At 48.6% G+C, this 19,122-nt stretch overlaps 1 protein-coding gene across 1 annotated transcript in view; it reads left to right on the forward strand.

Annotated features, from left to right (window-relative positions):
- The window catches only part of Sergef (secretion regulating guanine nucleotide exchange factor), a 213,008-nt gene that overhangs the window by 13,065 nt on the left and 180,821 nt on the right, over positions 1 to 19,122 (forward strand). Inside the window, 4 exon segments of the mRNA XM_028880185.2 lie at positions 1,788 to 1,848; positions 6,328 to 6,441; positions 9,594 to 9,650; positions 13,976 to 14,134. Coding sequence (XP_028736018.1) covers positions 1,788 to 1,848; positions 6,328 to 6,441; positions 9,594 to 9,650; positions 13,976 to 14,134 — 391 coding nt within the window.

A 19,122-nucleotide genomic window follows, 5' to 3' on the forward strand; every position in this document is an offset into this window, starting at 1 on the left:
CATCCTGGGATATGTGAGGCCAAAGGGGGAGGAGGAATCCAGAACCTGTCCAGAGGAGAGACACTCGGCGATGGCTGTTGCAATGGGAGTGTTTGTTGTCTAAAGAGTCCTTCATTAGTTCTACCGTGTGGGACAGTAGCTAAAGTCAGCACTATCCCACATTTTTGAGGGTCTGGAATGGGGCCTCCGAGCTGGTCTTTCACAAAGGAGCAGTGAAGCCAGGTCTGTACACAGCCCCCATGGGCTGCTCTGGGGTAGAGACCCACTGCCCAGCTCTTAGGATGCTTCTGGTGGGAGCCACAGCTCCTGGCTGTGAGGGCTTTCTGTACACCTGTTGAGACCTGGCGGCTGGCTTTCTCAGGAGGAGGCCTCCTCGGAGCCCTTTGTCATCCTGCCTCTGACTCACTCTGCTCCTTTATTCTTCCCCTTAGAAGTGTGTCACTAAGTCCAGCCCACACAGGGGAGGGGAACCAAGCTCTGTGACTTGCAGGCAGGGAGTAGTATCAAAGAAGTTGAGGACCTATTTTTAAAACCGCCACAAGACGTATTAGAGAGGACATGACAACTGTCTTCAAATATTTGGAAAGCTTTGTCAGAAGCTCAAGGCAGCTGGGTTTGGCTCCACCTAGAGACACAAGGAGACGTGCAAGGATGGATGAGATGCCTAGGGAGAGGGTGAGCCCTGTCACCGGAGGCGGGTCACCGGAGGCGGGTACCGGACGGGGGCTGAGTGGCCATTTAAGGAAGAGCTTCCCCCCTGGCTGGGGACTGAACTGGGTCAGGAGGGAAGACGAAAGCCCTGACTGTTTAAGTCTTATTGGAGCCCAGCCATGCCTTCTCCTGTGTGGCTGTTTGATGTTACAGAGCTGAGCCGTGTGGCAGGAACCATCTGGTAGTTGGCTGTTTTGGGGAAATGTTTACTGGATGACTGTGGAGGTCCCTGCCCCCCCCCCCCCCCCCCGAGAGGTAGTGCAGTGTGGTACTATGATATGATATTTTTAAAAGTTATTTTTCAGGGCTGGGGAGATGGCTTCATGGTAAGAGTGCTCGAGGACTTGGGTTTGAATCTTCAGAACTCACGCAAAAAAAGTTGAAGCAGGGGCCAGAGAGATGTCTCAGCTGTTAAGAGCACTTTTGGCTCTTGCTGAGGACCTGGATTCAGTTCACAGTATCCACGTGGTAGCTCACAACCATCTGTAACTCCAGTTCCATGGGATCTGATATCCTCCTCTGACCATCATAGGCACTAGGCATGCATGTGGTACACATACATACATTTAGGAAGAGCAGTCATACACAGAAAATAAAATAAATATTTAAAAAAGGCAGGGATGGCTATGTGTCTCTGTAACTCCAGCACTGAGGGAGCTCAATGGCCACCCAGCCTGGCTGAGGCAGAGAACTTCCAGTTCAGTGAGAGACCCTGCTTTAAGGCAGTAAGGTGGAGCGTGATAGTAGAAGATACCCAGTGTCCTCATGTGGCCTACTTGTGTGCCCACACACTCGTGTGCTTGCAACACACACACAGACTCATGTGCATGCAATACACACAGACTCATGTGCATGCAATACACACACACACACAGACTCATGTGCATGCAACACACAAACACTCATGTACAGCAACACACACACACACACACACTTTCATCTATCAATAAATACAAAAGTATTTCTGGGTGAGCATATTGGGGGGGTGCTTCAGGCTGCATTGAGTTTGCACCTGAGTTACATGAGATTTTGTAGAGGATGATTCTGAGAGTAAATTTTGTTCTTTCTTTGGACAGCTCCTGAGAGAGAAGGTTGTTTGTGTCGCTGCTGGACTGAGGCATGCATTAGCCACTACAGGTGACCACTCAGCCTTTATTTCCCAAGTGAGCCCATTCCGAGCAATAGAGCTCCAGAGGAAAACTTCTTCGTAAGGAGTGTTGGCAAGGGTCCCGCTCTGCTGTAGCTCCAACTGAAAGGAGAGACCGTGAAGTAGAAGTCACTCAAGAGTCTTAGCCGGGGGAGGAAGGAAGTGAGCTGTCTGGCTTTCTTTGTTGGAGACATGCTGCTGGATTTTTCATAATATGATTCTCTTATTTAGTCCTCACGGCCAAGGAGGGGTGTGAGTTAAAGTCTCTGACCCATCAAGAGCTTGCGGAAGCGCTTGTGAGTGAGGCAGGAAGAGCTAGAGACCATCAGTGTAGACATTGCAGTGAACTGTGTTGCCTTCCTGCTGGATTTTAATGTTTGTAGATTGAAAAGCTCTAAGTGAGCTGCCTTCTGTACACAAGTGGGCAGCTTGTATCAGGGGGCTGGTGGTGGTATTGAGGTGGATAGGACTCTGGCCTTGATTTGAAGGTCCTAAAGTGTAGAAAATAATTGATACACAGGTAGTTTCTTTTTAAAAAGAGGGGTAAGGTGGGCAGATGGGTCAGTAGATACTACAATTGCCTTGAAAGGATGAGGACTTGAGTTCAAATCTCTAGAACCCATGTTAAAAACTGGACATGGCAATGTGCACCTGTAATGCCAGCAATGGCGAGGTGAGAAGTGGAGACAGGCAGATCCCTGGAGCTCACTGGCAAGCCAGCCTATGCTACTTGATGAACTTCCAGACCAATGAAAGACTGATGACCTTATCTCAGTTAAAATTGAAGACATTTGAGGAACCACCACCGAGGCTGAACCCTGACTTTTATATGCACCTGCACGCACATGCACACATAAATATGTGAGGGTACAGATGCTTGGGAGGGAGAAGCTAGGGTGTACTCAGAGGAGAGAGACTAGGGAGAGCGAGGAGTTAGAAACTCAGGGATGGGTGGAGGAGCTTCACCCTTCCGTGTCTTCTGTTTTCGATTTCTGCACTTGCTCCTCTTGGGCTGTGGCTCAGTGTTCATCTCCTGTGGCTGCTAACGCTCCATGTCGTGTGAGTCCAGATGTGGGTGGGTGAGGACAGAAGAGGAGAGGCAAGGAAGAGGTAGAGAAGCTCTATGCTGGTCAACTCCTGTGGCTTCCTGCTGCTTACACCTCTTAAAGAGAGATATTGACACAGCAGGTAAGAGCACCCTCTGCTCTTCCAGAAGATCCAGGTTTAGTTCTCAACACCCACACGGCAGCTCAGAATAGTCTGTAACTCCAGTACAGGAGAGCTGACCCTCTTTTCTGGCCTCCATGGGCACCTGGCATGCTTGTGTTGGACAGACACACATGCAGACAAAATGTTCATGCACATACAGTTTTTTAAAACATGAGATCTTATGTTTTGAGAGAATTAGAGACCTACGTGAAGTTGCTAAAAACAAAATAGATTCCTACAAGTTCTTTTCCCAGCTTCCCTCGGTGGTAGCACCTTGTAGAATTGACAGTGCAGTAGCTCGCCCGGGATGTTGATGCTGATACAGTGGGGATGCAGAGGAATTTTATCACCACGAGGTCTGTGGTGCTGCTGTTTATGGCCACGCTCACTTCCTGCTGTTCCCAGCCCTTTCTTAGCCCTCGACAACTGTTCTTGTTTCCTGTGTCTGTAATGTCGCCTCTGAAATGCTCTAAGGTGCTCTCATACAGTATGTGACCTTAAGGGGTTGCCTTTTCCTTCGCAGCCTAATTCCCTGGCTGTGTCTTAGCCATGTGTATCCATAACTGGTTCCTTTTTGTGATGAATAGCACTGTATGGATGTGACACTGGATTAGCCTGCTAGAGCTGTTGGAACAAAGTACTCCAACCCAAATGGCTTAAATCACATGCATTCATTTTCTCACCGTTCTAGAGGCTAAAAGCTCAGCATTAGGATTGGTTTCTGGCGACACTGTTTCCTTGGCTTGTAGATGCCCCCTTCTCACTGTATCCTCACAGGCTTTTCCTCTGTGCATTTGTGCAAAGGGAACTCTCTCATGACTCATCCATACAGAGCCTGGTCCTATTGAACTAACCCCACTTCCCATAGGCACCATTCAGCTTTCCTAACCTGTAATGCCCTGTTCCCAAAGACACAATGGAAATTAGGGATTCCACACCTGGATGTTGTGGGGTGGGGCACAGTACAGTCTGTAACAGCCAGTTTGTTTAACTAGTTACCCATTGAGCAGTGTCTGGCCTGTTTCCAGTTCTGGCCGCTTTTCAATAACCTCTAAACATCTGTGGACAGGTTTTATATGAATGTAGATTTCATTTCTCTGGGTTCAGGAGTGTGACTGCTGAGCCGTGTGGCAGTGACTACTCATTTATAGACAGGCTGTCTTCTTAGAAATCGGCAGGGTGGTGGGGCTAGAGAGAGGGTTCCGTGGGCCAAGTGTTTGCTGCACTAGTGTGAGGACCTAAGTTCAGATCCCCAGCACCCTTCTAGAGCAAGACATGGTTGTGTGTGTCTGTAGGGTGAGGTGGGCAGAATCCCCAGAAGTTCACAGGCCAGTGAGCCTTGTGTATGCAGCCAGCAAGCAAAGACCCTGTCTTAAGCAAGGTGGGAAGGGAGGACCTAGTTTGAGGCTGCCCCCCCCTTAATTCTTTAAGTAGAATATAGAATGGTTCATTTGCTATGGAAAGCAGCATGGAAGCGCTGTATAACTAACTGTAGCCACCACCACCCCCCCACCCCCTTTTTTAAAGAGATGTGTCTCCCAACATAACCCTGGCTGGCCTCGAACTCACAGAGATCTATGTAGACCTGGCTGGCTTTGAACTCACAGAGATCCTCTGAGTGTTCTTCTGCCTACTGAGTGCTGGGATTAAAGGTGTGTGCCACCACACCCAGCGTGGCAAATTTCATACGAGAGAAAAAAGAGGGAGAAGCAAAGAGATCAACAGTCTATAGAATGGAAGACACCAGATATAACTGGCATTATTCCTAACAGCTGAGACAAACAGCTCCTCAGGTGTCCGTTGACAGGTGAATGAGCAAGCAAAATGTGGCACACACATGTGCACACACATGTAACTTCTTCCTCCACTCTCCCCCACCCATGGAATAGTATGAGCCTTAGAAAGTACAGAACTGTTGAAAGGCTCCTCCATAGATGAACTTGCTGCTGAATGGAATAAGCCAGTCATAGAAAGGACAAATGCTGGCATTCCATTCATATGATTAGTCAGAACTAGAGACAGTGAATGGCAGCCCCAGGGCAGGGGGCCCAGGATGGGGGGTGACTGGGTGCAGTCTGCTGCAGTGTGTCTGGATGAAGCAGTTTTGGAGCTGGAAGGGTAATGACTGCGCACCATGGTGACTGTGTGGTGCCTCTGGGTTAGACACTTAAAATGGCGAAGGCGATCCATTTTACACTGTACACATTTTACAATAAAGTATTTCAAGAGGAGATGGAGAGACCACTCACTGGTTAAGAGCTTCTCTTGTAGAGGACCCCACGTGGCAGCTCACAGTGGTCTGTAACTCCAGTTCTAGGGGAACTGCAGTCCTCTTCTGGTCTCTGTAGGTACCAGGCACACATGTGGTGCACAGTCATACATGAGGGCCAAGCACTCATACACATAAAATAATAATAAATATCTGGGGAGACTTTCAAAGGGAATAATCCATTATTTGAGACATGGTGAATATATCAGCCACTTGTTGTATGCAGGGAAATTTTTGCCCTTGGAGTTCATCTGCTGGTTGTAGGCCTCTCTTGTACTGCATTGTTCTCAGTGGTCATAGCTGCTGCTTCATAAAGCAGGCTTGTCTTGTTACCGTCTGAGAGCGATGGCTGTAGAATGGTCCAGAGGAGCAGACCTTGATGTTGGTGTTGGCTGGTGGATCCATGCTGCGTACATCTGACTGTCTGCCGAATGCATAGGATTTTATCTGTGCACGTCTCGGGGCTTTGGGATGTGGATACGTAGGTTCAAGTGGCCGTTCTACTGAGATAATGGCTGCCACACTGTCTTGTAGTCACAGATACACATGTGTTTAACTGAACTCCCCTTGGTTGGGTAGAGAGGCACTACCTCAAGTGTCAGCTGAACCCCGGTGTTTTCTCTACTGTTGATTCCCCACGTGACCCCCAAATCACAGTCTCTCTTCTGGACCTCAGTTTTCTCATCTAGTAAATGTGGTCTCAGTGGTCTTCAAGGTTCCTTTCAGGTTAGCAAGGCAGCATTCCAGGGCTGTAGCTGTGAGGCAGTGCCCGGGACTTTTGAGAGGAAGTTTTACTACTTTGGAATTTTCTCTCATGGTCTTAGACTGCCCAAAAGACGGGATTTGTGTTTGTCTCCATGGTAATCCCCGTGGTGTGTGTAGTGTCCACACCGGCTGAGGCTGCGTTGGGAAGTCCCCACAGCAGTGCGCTCGAGCCGCAATCTGGTCTAACTCTTACATTCTCTCTTTTCCTTCTGGCTCTGCTGGGAAGTGAACGGCAGTGTGTTCCAGTGGGGGACTGGCTTGGCATCTTCGGGACGACGCTTGTGTCCTGGGAAGACTCTCCCGTTGTTTTTGACAGCGAAGGAACCCAGCAGAGTGACAGGTGAGCTGCTTATTTCTTCACGGTCTTTGGTTACTCTTTGTGAGGAAGTACATAGATCTTCAGGAAATGGGAAAGGGGGGTTTCATTCTCTCTCTCTCTCTCTCTCTCTCTCTCTCTCTCTCTCTCTCTCTCTCAACACTTTAGTTTGTATGGGTGTTTTGCCTGCGTGTGTGTCTGTCCACCGCCTGCGTGCCAGGTGCCCAGGGAGGCCAGCAGAGAGTGTCGCATCCCCTGGAATTGGAGTTACACCAGCAGTGAGCTGCCCTGTGGGTGCTGAGAACCAAATCTAGGTCTGGCCAGGACTCTTAACTGCTGAGCCATCTCTCTAGCCTTAAGCCTTCGGTATTTCTTCATCTTTCTCACTTTCTCGGTTGGTTAGATTGTCAGTCCTTTGTGACTTTTCTAGCCCCAAAGTCGCCATCTTTGCCACCAGGGTCTGCGACCTGTTGATCGATAGATGCCAGGCAGGTAGGTGGAGATCAACAAGGAAGTGATGGAATGGATCGTAGCCACCTGGAAGAGATGATGTAGGAGTTTGGAAACAGGGCGTGGTAATATAGTGAGTCTCAAGTTCTGAATCTTAGACTCAAGTTGCCCACAAGGCAACTGGGTGGCTGCACAGAATCAGCTGTGCTGAGTTTCCTGCACGGCCAAGGGGCCAGGAATGGCCTCTCAGTGCAGGAGTCACACTCCAGAGAGAAGACTGTGGGCTGTGCCTCTGCCATTTCCTTCTCCCAGGAGGGAGACAGGAACGAGTGAGGATGTAGGGAGCAGGTCTGGGGTGTCTACACATGGGAACACAGGAGGTGATCTGTAGGCTGCCCGTGGGTCCGCTGTTGGTTAGTTGGCCAATAGGTGCAGGCCTCCCTTTCTTTCTCTCCGTCGTCCGCTCTCAGGTCCTTTTCAGCTCTTCATCTCTGTTCTCCACTCTCTCTGTAGGCCTTTCTGACTTTCTGGTACCATGTCTATCTCTTCTCTTCTCTGTAACTCTTACTTTTGGGCCCAGTTCCCCGAGGGTTGGCTACGGGAAAATCCTGTATCTAACTACTCTTCTTAGGCTCCAAACAAAAGAAACCGGAAGGTGCTGGGCATGGTGGGAACAGAATAGACTGTAGAGCACCTACACATTGTGGTCGTTCTGGTTTTGTGTAAGTGTGTGTGTAGTGATGTACTGTGTACCCTAATAAACATGTCTGGGGGTCAGAGCCAGCCACTAGATTAGACACAGAGGCCAGGCAGTGGTGGCCCACACCCTTAATCCTATCACTTCTCTGTATCTCTGTGAGTTCAAGGCCACACTGGAAACAGAGCCAGGCAGTGGTGGCACACACCTTTAATCCTAGTCCTGGGAAGCACACATGACGTAGTAGTATAGTGAGTCTCGAGTTCTGAATCCTAGACTCAAGTTGCCAAGGCAGCTGGGTGACTGCACAGAATGCACACATGCACAGAATGCACACATGCACAGAATGCACACATGCACAGAATGCACACATGCACAGAATGTACACATGCCTTTAATCCTAGGGAGTGATGTCTGGGCAGAGAAAGGTATATAAGGTGTGAGGAAACAGGAACTCACTCTCTTGAGGCTGGCTTGTTCTGTTTCTCTGATCTTTCAGCTTTCACCTCAATATCTGGCTCTTTTTTTTTTTTTTAATTAATAAGATCGTTTATCAATTCGTGTTACATATGTGTGTATATGTTTGCGTATGTACACGTATGCATGTGGATGGAAAGACCAGAGGACGGCCTTGGCTGTTGTTCCTCTGGCGCTGTCCACTGTGTTCTAGGAGACGGGCTCTTCCACAAGCCCGGAGCCCAGTGAGTAGTTCACCTGCTCCACCTCCTAACATCGGGATTGTAAGTGTGCCACGATGTTTGCCTTAAAAAGGCTTTAAAATGACACTCTGTGTGTGTGTGTGTGTGCACGCGCGCGCTCCTGTGCATGTGTACAAGGGTATGTGTGTGGTCTCTCACAGGATGTACTTCCCAGACCTCCTTACTTCAACAAGATGGTCATAGCGCCTGACCTGCCACTGTACCTGTAGACAGACAGACTCTTCACTCTGCCAGAAGTACCTTTCCTTCCTCTTTCTCTGGAAAAGCCCTGGGATTTCCTCCAGGTCTGGCTCAGACATGGTGCTCTCAATGAAGACTCCCCATTTGGCCTCCTCTGCCTTCTCTTTGTAGATAGCACCATTTTGCATCAGGTGTGAATGGTTACCAGTTTTCTCCTGTGCCAAGGGGGAAAATGAAATGTTGTTCTTCTGTATTTTAGTCCTGGGCCAGTAACTAGAAGGCATAACAAAACACTTAAACAGCCAGTGTGGGATCTGCCTGGAACAGAAGCTCAGAGTTGTGTGGGGGTTTCTGATGGGTTTGAATGGCTCCTTAGTTTTCTGCCCTCATAGCCCATCATTTTTCATTCTCCCATCTTCCCCCTGCTACCCAGGGACCCCTAAAGCCCAGGACTCCTTGCTGGTGGATGTGGCTGGGAACTTCTGCTTTGGTCTATTCATTCTAAGGACACTTGAAGATGTGAGATGCCTTTTAGTTAGCGAAACAGAAGTTTTTGAAAAGAGTTGCAGACTAAGACTGTATTTTTCTGCGGGTTAGACCATAAATTACCACAGGCTGTCCCAACTCCCAACAGGATAGATTGGGATTCTGCCTTGTTGGTGAAGGTAGTGTAATTCAGGGAGGTAAAGTGCTGGAATTAGAGGTCAGAAGCAGGTTCAGAGAGTTCTGCTGTGTGTTTGAGGGGGCCTGGTTTGTGGTTAAGTCCTGCACACAATGGGAGCCAAAGGTGTGAGTTCTTTTGACGGCAGCCTTCCTCAGCAGGCAGAGTTCGGATATACATGCACACATTTCACATACATTTTCTCATGTCTATGCACATGGCTGCTCTGGCTTTCCTGCTGTTCATGTCGCTGCCTTTCCTCTGATAGTGAGGACTGTGGTACTTTATCCTCAATAATGGACGTGTGCAAACCCCCCTACCTCCATCATGCCAATCATCCTGTTGCTCACTCGTACCTGCACTGGGTGGCTTTCTCCCCATGCTCAGGTAATGCTGGACCCTAGAGTCCACTCTCATGCGATGTGTTCTAGCAGAAATATAGCTCAAAACAAACAAATTTCCTTTGCAGGCCTAGAGAATTCTACATGTGTTGTTGCGGGATCTGACCACTCGGCCTCGTTAACAGGTAGGTCCCAGCTCTTCAGAGCTGAGTGTGTCATTCAGCTTTCTGTATGCTATGGCCTAGAGTGAAGCTGAGACAGAGTTGGGGGAAAGTATATATTTTGCAGTGACAGTTTTAGTAACATTATTGATGTAATTTTAGGCTGTTATGCCCAGATCTTGAAGACCCCCAAAAGACCACCACGGAGACCGAATCGCTTATGTAAAGGCAAAGAGCCTTTATTTTCAAGCCCCAGGGCTTGGTCTGTCTGTCCCATGCAGTGGTGAGAGCAGAGAGCCCTGAGCTCAAGCAGGGTAGGGTTTTTTATCATCACAGAGGTTGGGGTGAGGGGATTTCCAGGGTCCAGGGTCCAGGACCCTGATTGGCTGACATTTGTCTAGGGGTATCTGTAAAACAAAAACAGGTGTGTACTAGACTCAGGGACATCTGGCCACCTTATCTAAAGGTTGGAATGTTTGGGATGTCAGGTACTTCCCCATCCCTGGGTGGATCCCTGGGTGATGATGTTAGCTATGGCTTTTCCTGGATCTAAGTGTTGCCTGCCAGTAAACCTGTCACAGAAGCTGTGTCTGGGCCCCTAAGCCTGTTTTAGGGCCCCTCCACAAGGCAAATTATCTTTTGAGACCGTCCCCCCATCTGCAAAATACTTTATGAGTAACTGTAAGGACTTAATTTGATAGTATATATAAAGCACTCACATCGAGCTTAGGCTCCTTGCTCATCCTCCGAGTTTTCTCAGTTATACAGGATGGAAATGATTATCACCCTCTTGGGGGAACTGCGATGGGGCAGATCATGAAATCAACAGTACATTTACATACAGCTGTGCATTGCTCAGTGGTGGGGGTGTGTCGTTGCCTGAGCATCAAGGAGATACAGTCTGCTGCACACCTAGGCTTTGTGATGTGGGTACCGTTGTGTATGTGGCTCATTGTTGATCAAAATGTTAAGGAGCAAGTACTTGACCATATAGCAGACTGATCTTTCCTTTCTTTGGCCTTTGAGCCAGAGTCTTACTCTGCAGCACAGCCTGAGCTGGACACCACACACACACACACACACACACACACACACACACACACACACACACTCATGGCTGGCCTTAGAACTCCTGATTCTCTTGCTTTCATCTCCCAAGCTGTAGGATTACAGGTATGCTCCACAATGCTCAGCTTTCATACTGTAGTTTTCTGACTCCCCATCAGAGCCAAGCTCATGCATGATAAGTACTCCAGTAGCCTTTCTTCAGGAAGCCATGCATCATTTTCTTGTGCAGGAAGGTCTTCCCTTTCCTTTGGCCTGGATTGTCCTGCCAGGGCAGGGCAGACTGCAGCCTGTCCCTCTGAGGAACTTATTTTTGTTCGACCTCTCACACAGAGCCGAGTGCCTTTCATTTTAAAGCAGTGAGTGGGGACTCTCATACTGGTGTGCTCGGTGTTCTGTGTGGAAATTCATGTGTGCAACTTCATGTCTGTAAACCCAGCCTCGTATGGTCTGACCGAGTGGACAGCTAACTGACCGTTGGCATTTACAGAGTACCAGAGACAGTGTGAAAGTTTAAATACTTAAATTCTGAGCTGCCAATCAGCTCTAGTTCAGTGAGTCTAAAACAACTAACCAGCTGACGAGAGAGACATCGATTTGTAGCCTGAGTTTCGCTTTGGCTTTACTTTGGTGGTTGGTGAAAATGTTGAGCTGAATGCTGGTTCTGAGTGACTCCCAGACACCTGACCCCCCTCTCCTCTGGAGACACAGGGTTGCAGGTGTTCAGCCCACAGCTAGTGATGAGGGCAACATCTTGTTGGAGTAAGAATAGACTAAGAGACATTCATTTTCTGCCCTAATTGACCTGAGATGGCTGATGTTATACAAACTTAGTAATTATTGAGTTAGCTGCCAATGTCATGTTTTTAAAAAGAACAAAAATATGTGATTACTAAATTTATTATTTCCTACAGTTTTTCCTGTGGTGCTTTTTATACACAGACTGGATTTTTTTTTGGTGGGGCTATAATTTATATATGATATTCACCATTTTAAAGTGTCCATTTAATCATTTTTAATGTAGTCACAAAGTGAATTGGGTTTTGATATTTCGAAAGTGAGTTAAAAATCGTCAAGATTAATAGCCCTCTTTTCTCATCTTGCTCAGGCTGTTAACACATTGGATTTTGTTCCGTGTTCTCTAGACCACTTCTCTGGAGTCCTTGTAGGTTATGTAACCGTTTGGCACTGCAGCAGAATTTAATTTTACCTGCTGATGCAACAGTGTAACTATCCCCATGTGGAAGGCAGCCTGCCTTTCAAAAGATGGTTTAGATATTCTGAGTCACGCAGGCTGTGCACTCCCGGCGCCTCTGTGGCTCTCCAGCATCTACTGGGTTGATGTTGTGTGGGGTGAGGGCTGTTGTCTCTGCCCTCCTGTAAGGGATTTCAACCTCTGTGCTCTGACGAAGGCCGAATGCACACCGTAGACCTGTAGGATGTCAGTGTTTCAAGGCCACATGTGATGGCAGCTGGGTCACTTAGATATCCTCACCTTAGAGGTGAGGAGATGGTACCATGCTGTGCTGTGCCCTGTGTCCCACATCAAGTGAGTGTCAGCTGGAACTTGGAGACTCCTGAGCTATGACTGTAATGACCCTGTCTGGCCTTTGATCAATTTGGGGGGGCGGGCGCTATGAAACCACTGTAGGGCGAGTGGTGCTGTGAACTTTATAGGGAACTCACCAAATGAAATAGGCCTGGCTCCTCGTCCTCTCACTGGCTGAATCCTTGTTAACCAGGTGATCTTAAAGAGTCATTGAACAGTTCCCAGCCTTGATTGAGACAGTGCTGTGAGCCAGATTCCAAAAAAACGAAACAGGTAAAATTAATCTTATTAACACATTTTACTTAAAATGTCCAAAATATTATTTAGTATAATAGGAACATTGCTAATGCTGTATGGTTTTTTGGACTACCTCTGCAGTCCGTTGAGTATTTTCGTGTGGGCCAGCCACATTTCAGGTTCTGGTGACTGGTGCCGTTGGGTAGTGCGTGTGTAGACCAGATCTCACGGCCTGAATTGCAAGCACATGCTCTTTGGTCGCTGCGGCCACCCACCAGTTGTTCCGGTCAGCAGTGATGTTGCCTGTGCCTCCCTCCCTTTTAGGCCAGCAGCCCTCCCTCCCTCCCTCCCTCCCTCCCTCCCCAAATTCAGCTGGTGGAAGCAAGGCGTGGAGAGGAAGTGGTTTGTTCAAGGTCAATAGCTAGTTAGCAGATCCAGGAATAGCAGCCAGAGTCACTTGACTTTGCATGGCTTCCTCCTCCTGTTACATCACCGTGCCAGTGGCTTCTGCCTCCATCACGGGGTTACAGGGGGCCCAGAGGAGCTCAGGGGCTGCACAGATGGGCAGTGGTAGCTCAGCCTCTTCTGGGGGACAGCAGGGACAGTGAGACAATTTCGTTTCTAAAATGTTGAAGCTGAAATAGCATATAATTTTTTTGGTGGTGTCTCTTAAAGTCCAGGCTGGCCTCCAGCTAACTATTGTAGCCAAGGATGACCTTCAGCTCCTAATCCTTCTGCCTCTGCTTCTGGAGTTCTGGGATTGTAAGTGTGTGCCACCACACCCAGGTTATGCAGTGCTGGCGATTGTGTAGGCAAACACTCTGCCGACTGAGCCGCACCCCCAGCCCTCAGGTAGATTATCTTCTAATCTGTTACCTTCGAAGTTTAAGCATTTCCTTCTTAACAAAAGGTAATATAGGCTTATGTTGGAAAAAAAAAATACAGAAGATGGGCTGATGAGATGGCTTGGTGAGTGTGTTTGCTGTGCAAGCCTGAGGATCTCAGTTTGAATCTCAGTATCCATATAAAAAGCTGTGTTGTGTCCACACCTGTGAACCTAGCCTTATGTGGAGCGGAGACTTGTGGGTTGCTGTGGCTTCCTGGCCAACAGCCAGTTCCAGCTTCAGTGAGAGAATGCCTCAAAGGAATAAGGTAGAAAGCAATAGAGCAGGACACCTGATGGTCTCTTTCAGGCTCTCTGCTCATGGGTGCATGGAACTCACCCATCCTCCAGTGTGTGCATATACCACCCCCATGAATGAATATACACGTGCGCACACACATACACACAGATGTCTTACATACACTACATCTTCCATATGTACAGAGTTCAGTACGTTTTATATTTGATTATGTTCTACATAAATTTCGTATTGTGCATGGCTCCACTAAATCCTGTGGTGTAAGTAGGAAACAATTCCTTTTTAGCCATTTCTTTTCAGAGTTGTCCCCCACCCTTCTGGGTCATGTTCCTTACCGCCCATCCCCTTTGTTTCAGATACAGGAGAGCTGTATGTCTGGGGCCGGAACAAACACGGGCAACTGGCCTCCCCGGCTGCGTTCCTCCTTCTGCCTCAGAGAATAGATGCACGTTGCTTTCGGGATGAAAAGGTCTCTGCTGTCTGGAGTGGCTGGACACACCTGGTTGCTCAGACAGGTAAGGGTGCAACAGACAGTTTGAGGTTGGGAAGAGCAGTTGTCCAGACACTCACTAGTACTTGGGCTTAAGGACTGGGGTGGGGGCGTTAAGTACTGAAAAGTGGAGGACCTGGTGCCTCCTGCCGTCAGCCATGTGGCTTTTCCTCTCTGGATCACAGCTGGAAAGCCAAGGCAGGATTGGTGAGTTCATTCTGCTCCTAAGGGTTCTTGAGGTTTTGAGATTGCGTCCAACATGACCCAGAGGTTGGTCCAGGTACTGGTGAGTCCTTGCCTGGCCATGGCTGAAGAGATGGTTTTATTTTTATTTTCACCTGTTCTGAGTTAACGCAACATCACAAAGTATTGGAGCTGTAGCCAGTGTGACATTCTGATTTAAACTCCAGTTTGACTCTGATGCTCTGTGTGCATTGATGGAGCCCTCCTGTTCCTCAGGGCCACCGCATGCCTGGCAGCTCTGGGCATCTCCACCTTTCCTTGAGTCTCCATTGGTTCCCATCTCTCCCTTAGGTCAGGTCTTTCATGGCCATCATAATCCTTTCTTCTTGGTTTTGGTTTTTCATGGCCTCTCACTCCTGCTCTTTAGGAGTCCCTGCTGATCTACAGTTTCTCAGACAGTTTGATAGCATGTCAAGGCCTTCTGAACCTCAGGGGTTCTCAGGAGCTCTTTGGCCTTGCTGGCTCCATCTCAGGCTCCCAAATACCTATTGACTACTTTTCCAGAAGTTTCCAGCTCTCATAGGTTTTCTCACAGCTTCAGCTCTCTTCGGTAAGTCACACATGCCATGTGCATTTGTACTCACAGATTTGTGAGCATTCATGTCTGCGATGCTTTTAATTTATCTTTCCAAAATGTTATGGTCATTTTGAAATGGTGGTCTGGCACGCAGTAACCTCCACGTTGCCAGGTGAAGGGATGCTCTCAGGAAGGTGTGTTGTCCATTTGGAGGAAAGTTGAGAGCTTCCAGTTGCTTGAACACAGGGATAGAAAACTTCATCTGTTTGCCCATCATCCATTCCTCCACCCATAAATGTTTGTTTATGTGCTCTTAAGGAGCCCCTTAGGAGAGGCAGACCCATATCAGAATTCAGCACCATCCTAGTATGAGACAGACAGGCAGGCAGGCACAGAGCCAAGAGCACAAGATGTGAGTGGCAGCAGGCTGAGCGATTAGGTGTTAACAGGTGGGCAGCTCATGGGTAGTCTTCACTCGGTGCAGTGCAGCAGAAAAACTCATGCTACCCTCCAGGGGTGAGTCTGAGAGCAATCCCTGTCCCTGGTTAAGTGGCTGGCTGTGAGAGACAGAAGTGGAGCTTCTTTGAAGCGCTGTAGTGGAACCGACCTCGTGTTGGGCCGGGGGCCCAGCCCTGGGGTGGGAGGTTGGCAGCTGCGTTCTTTCTTGCTGGTGCTGAGTCACTCCAGCTGCCTGGAAGCTCAGCTCTGTTTCCACCTCCACTTGAGAGCATGATTTTTTTCTGGTAACAGTTCAGTTGTTTAATTAAGTTGCTAATTCAGCTTGCTTGTGTATGTACCTCGCTCTGTTCCCTTTTCTCCCAGGTCAAGAATGGTTAAGAGCTGGGATGTTTGGATATCTGGGTGTTCTACTGAATTGGGGGTGAATGGGAGCATCCTGATTCACCACTCTGCTCCTTGTAGCAGCCATGACAGCCCTTGCCCCGGTCCGATGTCATTGAGAAGAAGCACCCGGAATTTCCGTTTAATCAGACTCAGCTGCTCGCAGTAATGGGAACCAGTTTCCCTTGTGGGGTCGCAAGCGGCTCATCAGTGCGACAGGGAGTTGAGTCTGTTCCTGAAGCTCCAGTGGAGGACCACGACAGCAGTCAGCTGCTGGCGTGGGGACATTTGTTGTGTGACACCGATCCCAACGAGCTTGTGCACCGTGACCATATGTCTCCAGAGACGTGGAACAGGACAGGGCGCTTTGCCTTTCTTCTCCATTGTCTCAAGATTAAAGCTTCCCCCAAAAGGTGACTTTTGTCCTGCAGTGGACGTTAGCAATGGCTGGAGACATTATTGGCTGTGACAGCTGGGGGTTGTTAGTGACACCCAGTGGGTGGAGGTCAAAGATGCAGCTGAATAGTCTCACCTTGCAAGATGCCAAGGTGCCCCCTCACGTGGTACAAGAAGGGTATGCAGTTCAGGTACTTGAACTGTCAAGGTGGGACCAGCGTCCCCATTGGCAGGTGTGTGTGGCCAGGGCATTTGGATGGCACCAGAATAACTTCCCAGATGGTCAGTCCAGGAGTGGGGGTGCACTCTCTGCCCTCCTCTCTCAAGAGTCTGCTGCCTGCCTGCAGGTTCGCAGTGGAAAAATACTTTTCTGTATTAGTCAGAGGCACTTGGAAAGAGGCCAGGAGGACCTGTTCTAATCTGGGAGAGTTGGCAAGGGTACCTGTGTCTCAGGCTGGTAAAGCTGCATTCTAGAAACCTTTCCTGAGCTGCTTAATGTCCCCACCATTGTTCCCAGGAACTTCATGGGACTCCTGGGTGACTTTATCCAGGCTCGGTGACCTGCAGCTGTCTCACAGAGATGTTCAGCTTCCTGACTGGAGATGTAATACAAAGCTGGATGGCAGAGTTGGGTGTTGGCCTCATTTGGTGACCCTGTCTCAGCTATTTCCCACATCCTAGTTGCTCAGCTCTCAAGCAGGGTAGTAAACCTTCCTGTCTGCCACGTAGGGTGTTTGTGGGGTTGATACAAACGAATCTGTGAATGATCCCAGTTAGCTGTAAAATGCCTGCATTAGTGATGCTCACCTGAGGTTGGGATATGTAAGCTGATTCACTATTTGGTCTTGTTTTTAGAAGAGCTTCTGTTTTAACAGGGTCTGTGGCAAGACAGAAATATGCTGTCTTCTGCACTGAGGGCTCCTCACCTGGACAGGCCCTTGCTACTCCTTGAAACACTATGCTCCCTGAAGTCTTTCACCCACATGCGGTGGGCTAGGGGCTTTATTGGACTATGGCGGCTCCCCCGTGGCCTCCTGGGTAACTCTACCTGTTGAACTGGACGCACTGTGGTTCTTTCCCAGTCTGCACTTGCATATGTCTTATTTGCTCAATGTCTGGGCTGTCGATTCCAGGAGAACTCGTTTTACCCGTGGCTCTACCCTGGTATAGGGGCTGCCACATAGTAGATGTTCAGTAGCTTAAGTTTTGTCTGGTCCCGCCAGGCCTCACAGTCCCATGGCCACTTATAAAATAATCATTCAGAACTTATATTAATGGCCAATTGTATGGCCTATGGCAGGCTTCTTGCTAGCTAGTTCTTATAACTAGACTCAGTCCATTTCTATTCATCTGTATGTCTGTGTTCTGTGACTTTACCTGCATGCTCATACATGCTGCTCCCTGGATGGCAGGATGGCATCTCCTCTGCCCTTTGCCTTTCTTCTTCCTGTCTCCCTCTTGGATTTCCTGCCTGGCTACAACCTGACTCACCATAGGCCAGTTAATTCTTTATTAACCAATCATAGCAGCACATATTCACAGCATACAGAAAGACATCCCACAGCACCCAGTGAATGAGTAAATGGTAAGAGACATAAAAGCGTGGCTTTGTTATCAGATGGACCTGGGTTTATGCGTGGCTCTACCCTGTTCCCCGCGTCTCCCCTCCGATACCCAGTGGATCACCACCGTGGTTGCCCTGGTATTTTTGTCCTCGTGGTACTGTGAGCCTTCCTTTGTTTTATTTCTTTATTTATGTGATAGGGTCACCTGACCTTGAACTTGTGATCCTCTTTCCTTCTCCTAAGTGCTCCCAGTTTTGGGGGTGCCGGGGAGTGAACCCACATCTTCACACATGCTAGGCAGGCCTTCTACCAACTGAGCTGTGGATTCTTTAACTAATTCTTCCTCCCATGAGACTAATAAGCTCCATGAGAGCAAGCGATGTGTTTATTTTCGCTTGCCATTGGCCCTTCAATTCTCAGCCCAGCACTTGTCATTTGGGAGGTTGTTAGCCAATACACGTGCACATAGAGAAGCCCAGCTGCTGCAGACATCTTCCCACACTGGAAGAATGGGGAGGGGAAGTTGCCAACCTGGCATGAGCATTCTGTGTAGTGACGTGGTAAAGCACAGGACTGGACCCCCATCCCCACCTGCTCAGTCACATCAGCTTTCTCTGCCCTTTTGGAAACCTCAGCCCTCCCCGGGACTAGCCATGTTTCTTCTCCATGAGCAGAGGTCCCTGCGAATGCCTCTGGATAGGAACAGGTTGATTCCACGTTACCCTGAGGTGTGTGGAGACATCAGTGCTTACAAATGCCAAGTGCTGGCTGCCGGCAATTTGTTAGAATTTCAAGGGAATGCTCTTCACGGGTTCTAAATGTTATTGTGGGGTTGGTCAGAATGTCTAGGGTTCTTTGCTTTCCGGAGGCTGGAAGCTTTCCCTGAACCATGCAGCATCCCAAAGTAGCCTTGTGGTCTCAGAGGGATATGGATTGAAAACGTGAAGCCAAGGCAGAGTTCTTTGACATTCCTTACTCTTCTGTGTCACCCAAGAAAGACCTGGAGTATCGGTGTTAGAGCCAGAGATGGAGGAAGCGTCTTCCTCACCCGGAAGGTGAGGAACTAAAAGCAAGCGGAGAAACAGCACTTGCAGCAGCCCTGGAACCCCAGATCAGTGGTGCTGCCCAGGACATCTCACCTCCTTCCTTGGCGTCCTCCCCAGTCCTAGCAATGTTCTTGAGAATTTTTCTTTTAGATTCATTCATTTTTATGTGCAGTGTGTTTTACCTACATGTATGTGTGTGTGTGTGTATGTATGTATGTGTGTATGTACCATGTGTGTGCCTGTGTTCAGTAAAAAGGTTGGATCCTCTCAAAGTAGAGTTATAGATGGCTATGAGCCACTGTATAGATGCTAGAAACCAAGCCTGGGTCCTCTGTAAAAGCAGTAAGTGTTCTTTGTTTGCTTTTGGTTTTTTGAAACAGGGTTTCTTTGTGTAGCCTTGGTTGTC

Source organism: Peromyscus leucopus, chromosome 1 (genome assembly GCF_004664715.2).
Source record: "Peromyscus leucopus breed LL Stock chromosome 1, UCI_PerLeu_2.1, whole genome shotgun sequence".
Taxonomy (NCBI): domain Eukaryota; kingdom Metazoa; phylum Chordata; class Mammalia; order Rodentia; family Cricetidae; genus Peromyscus; species Peromyscus leucopus.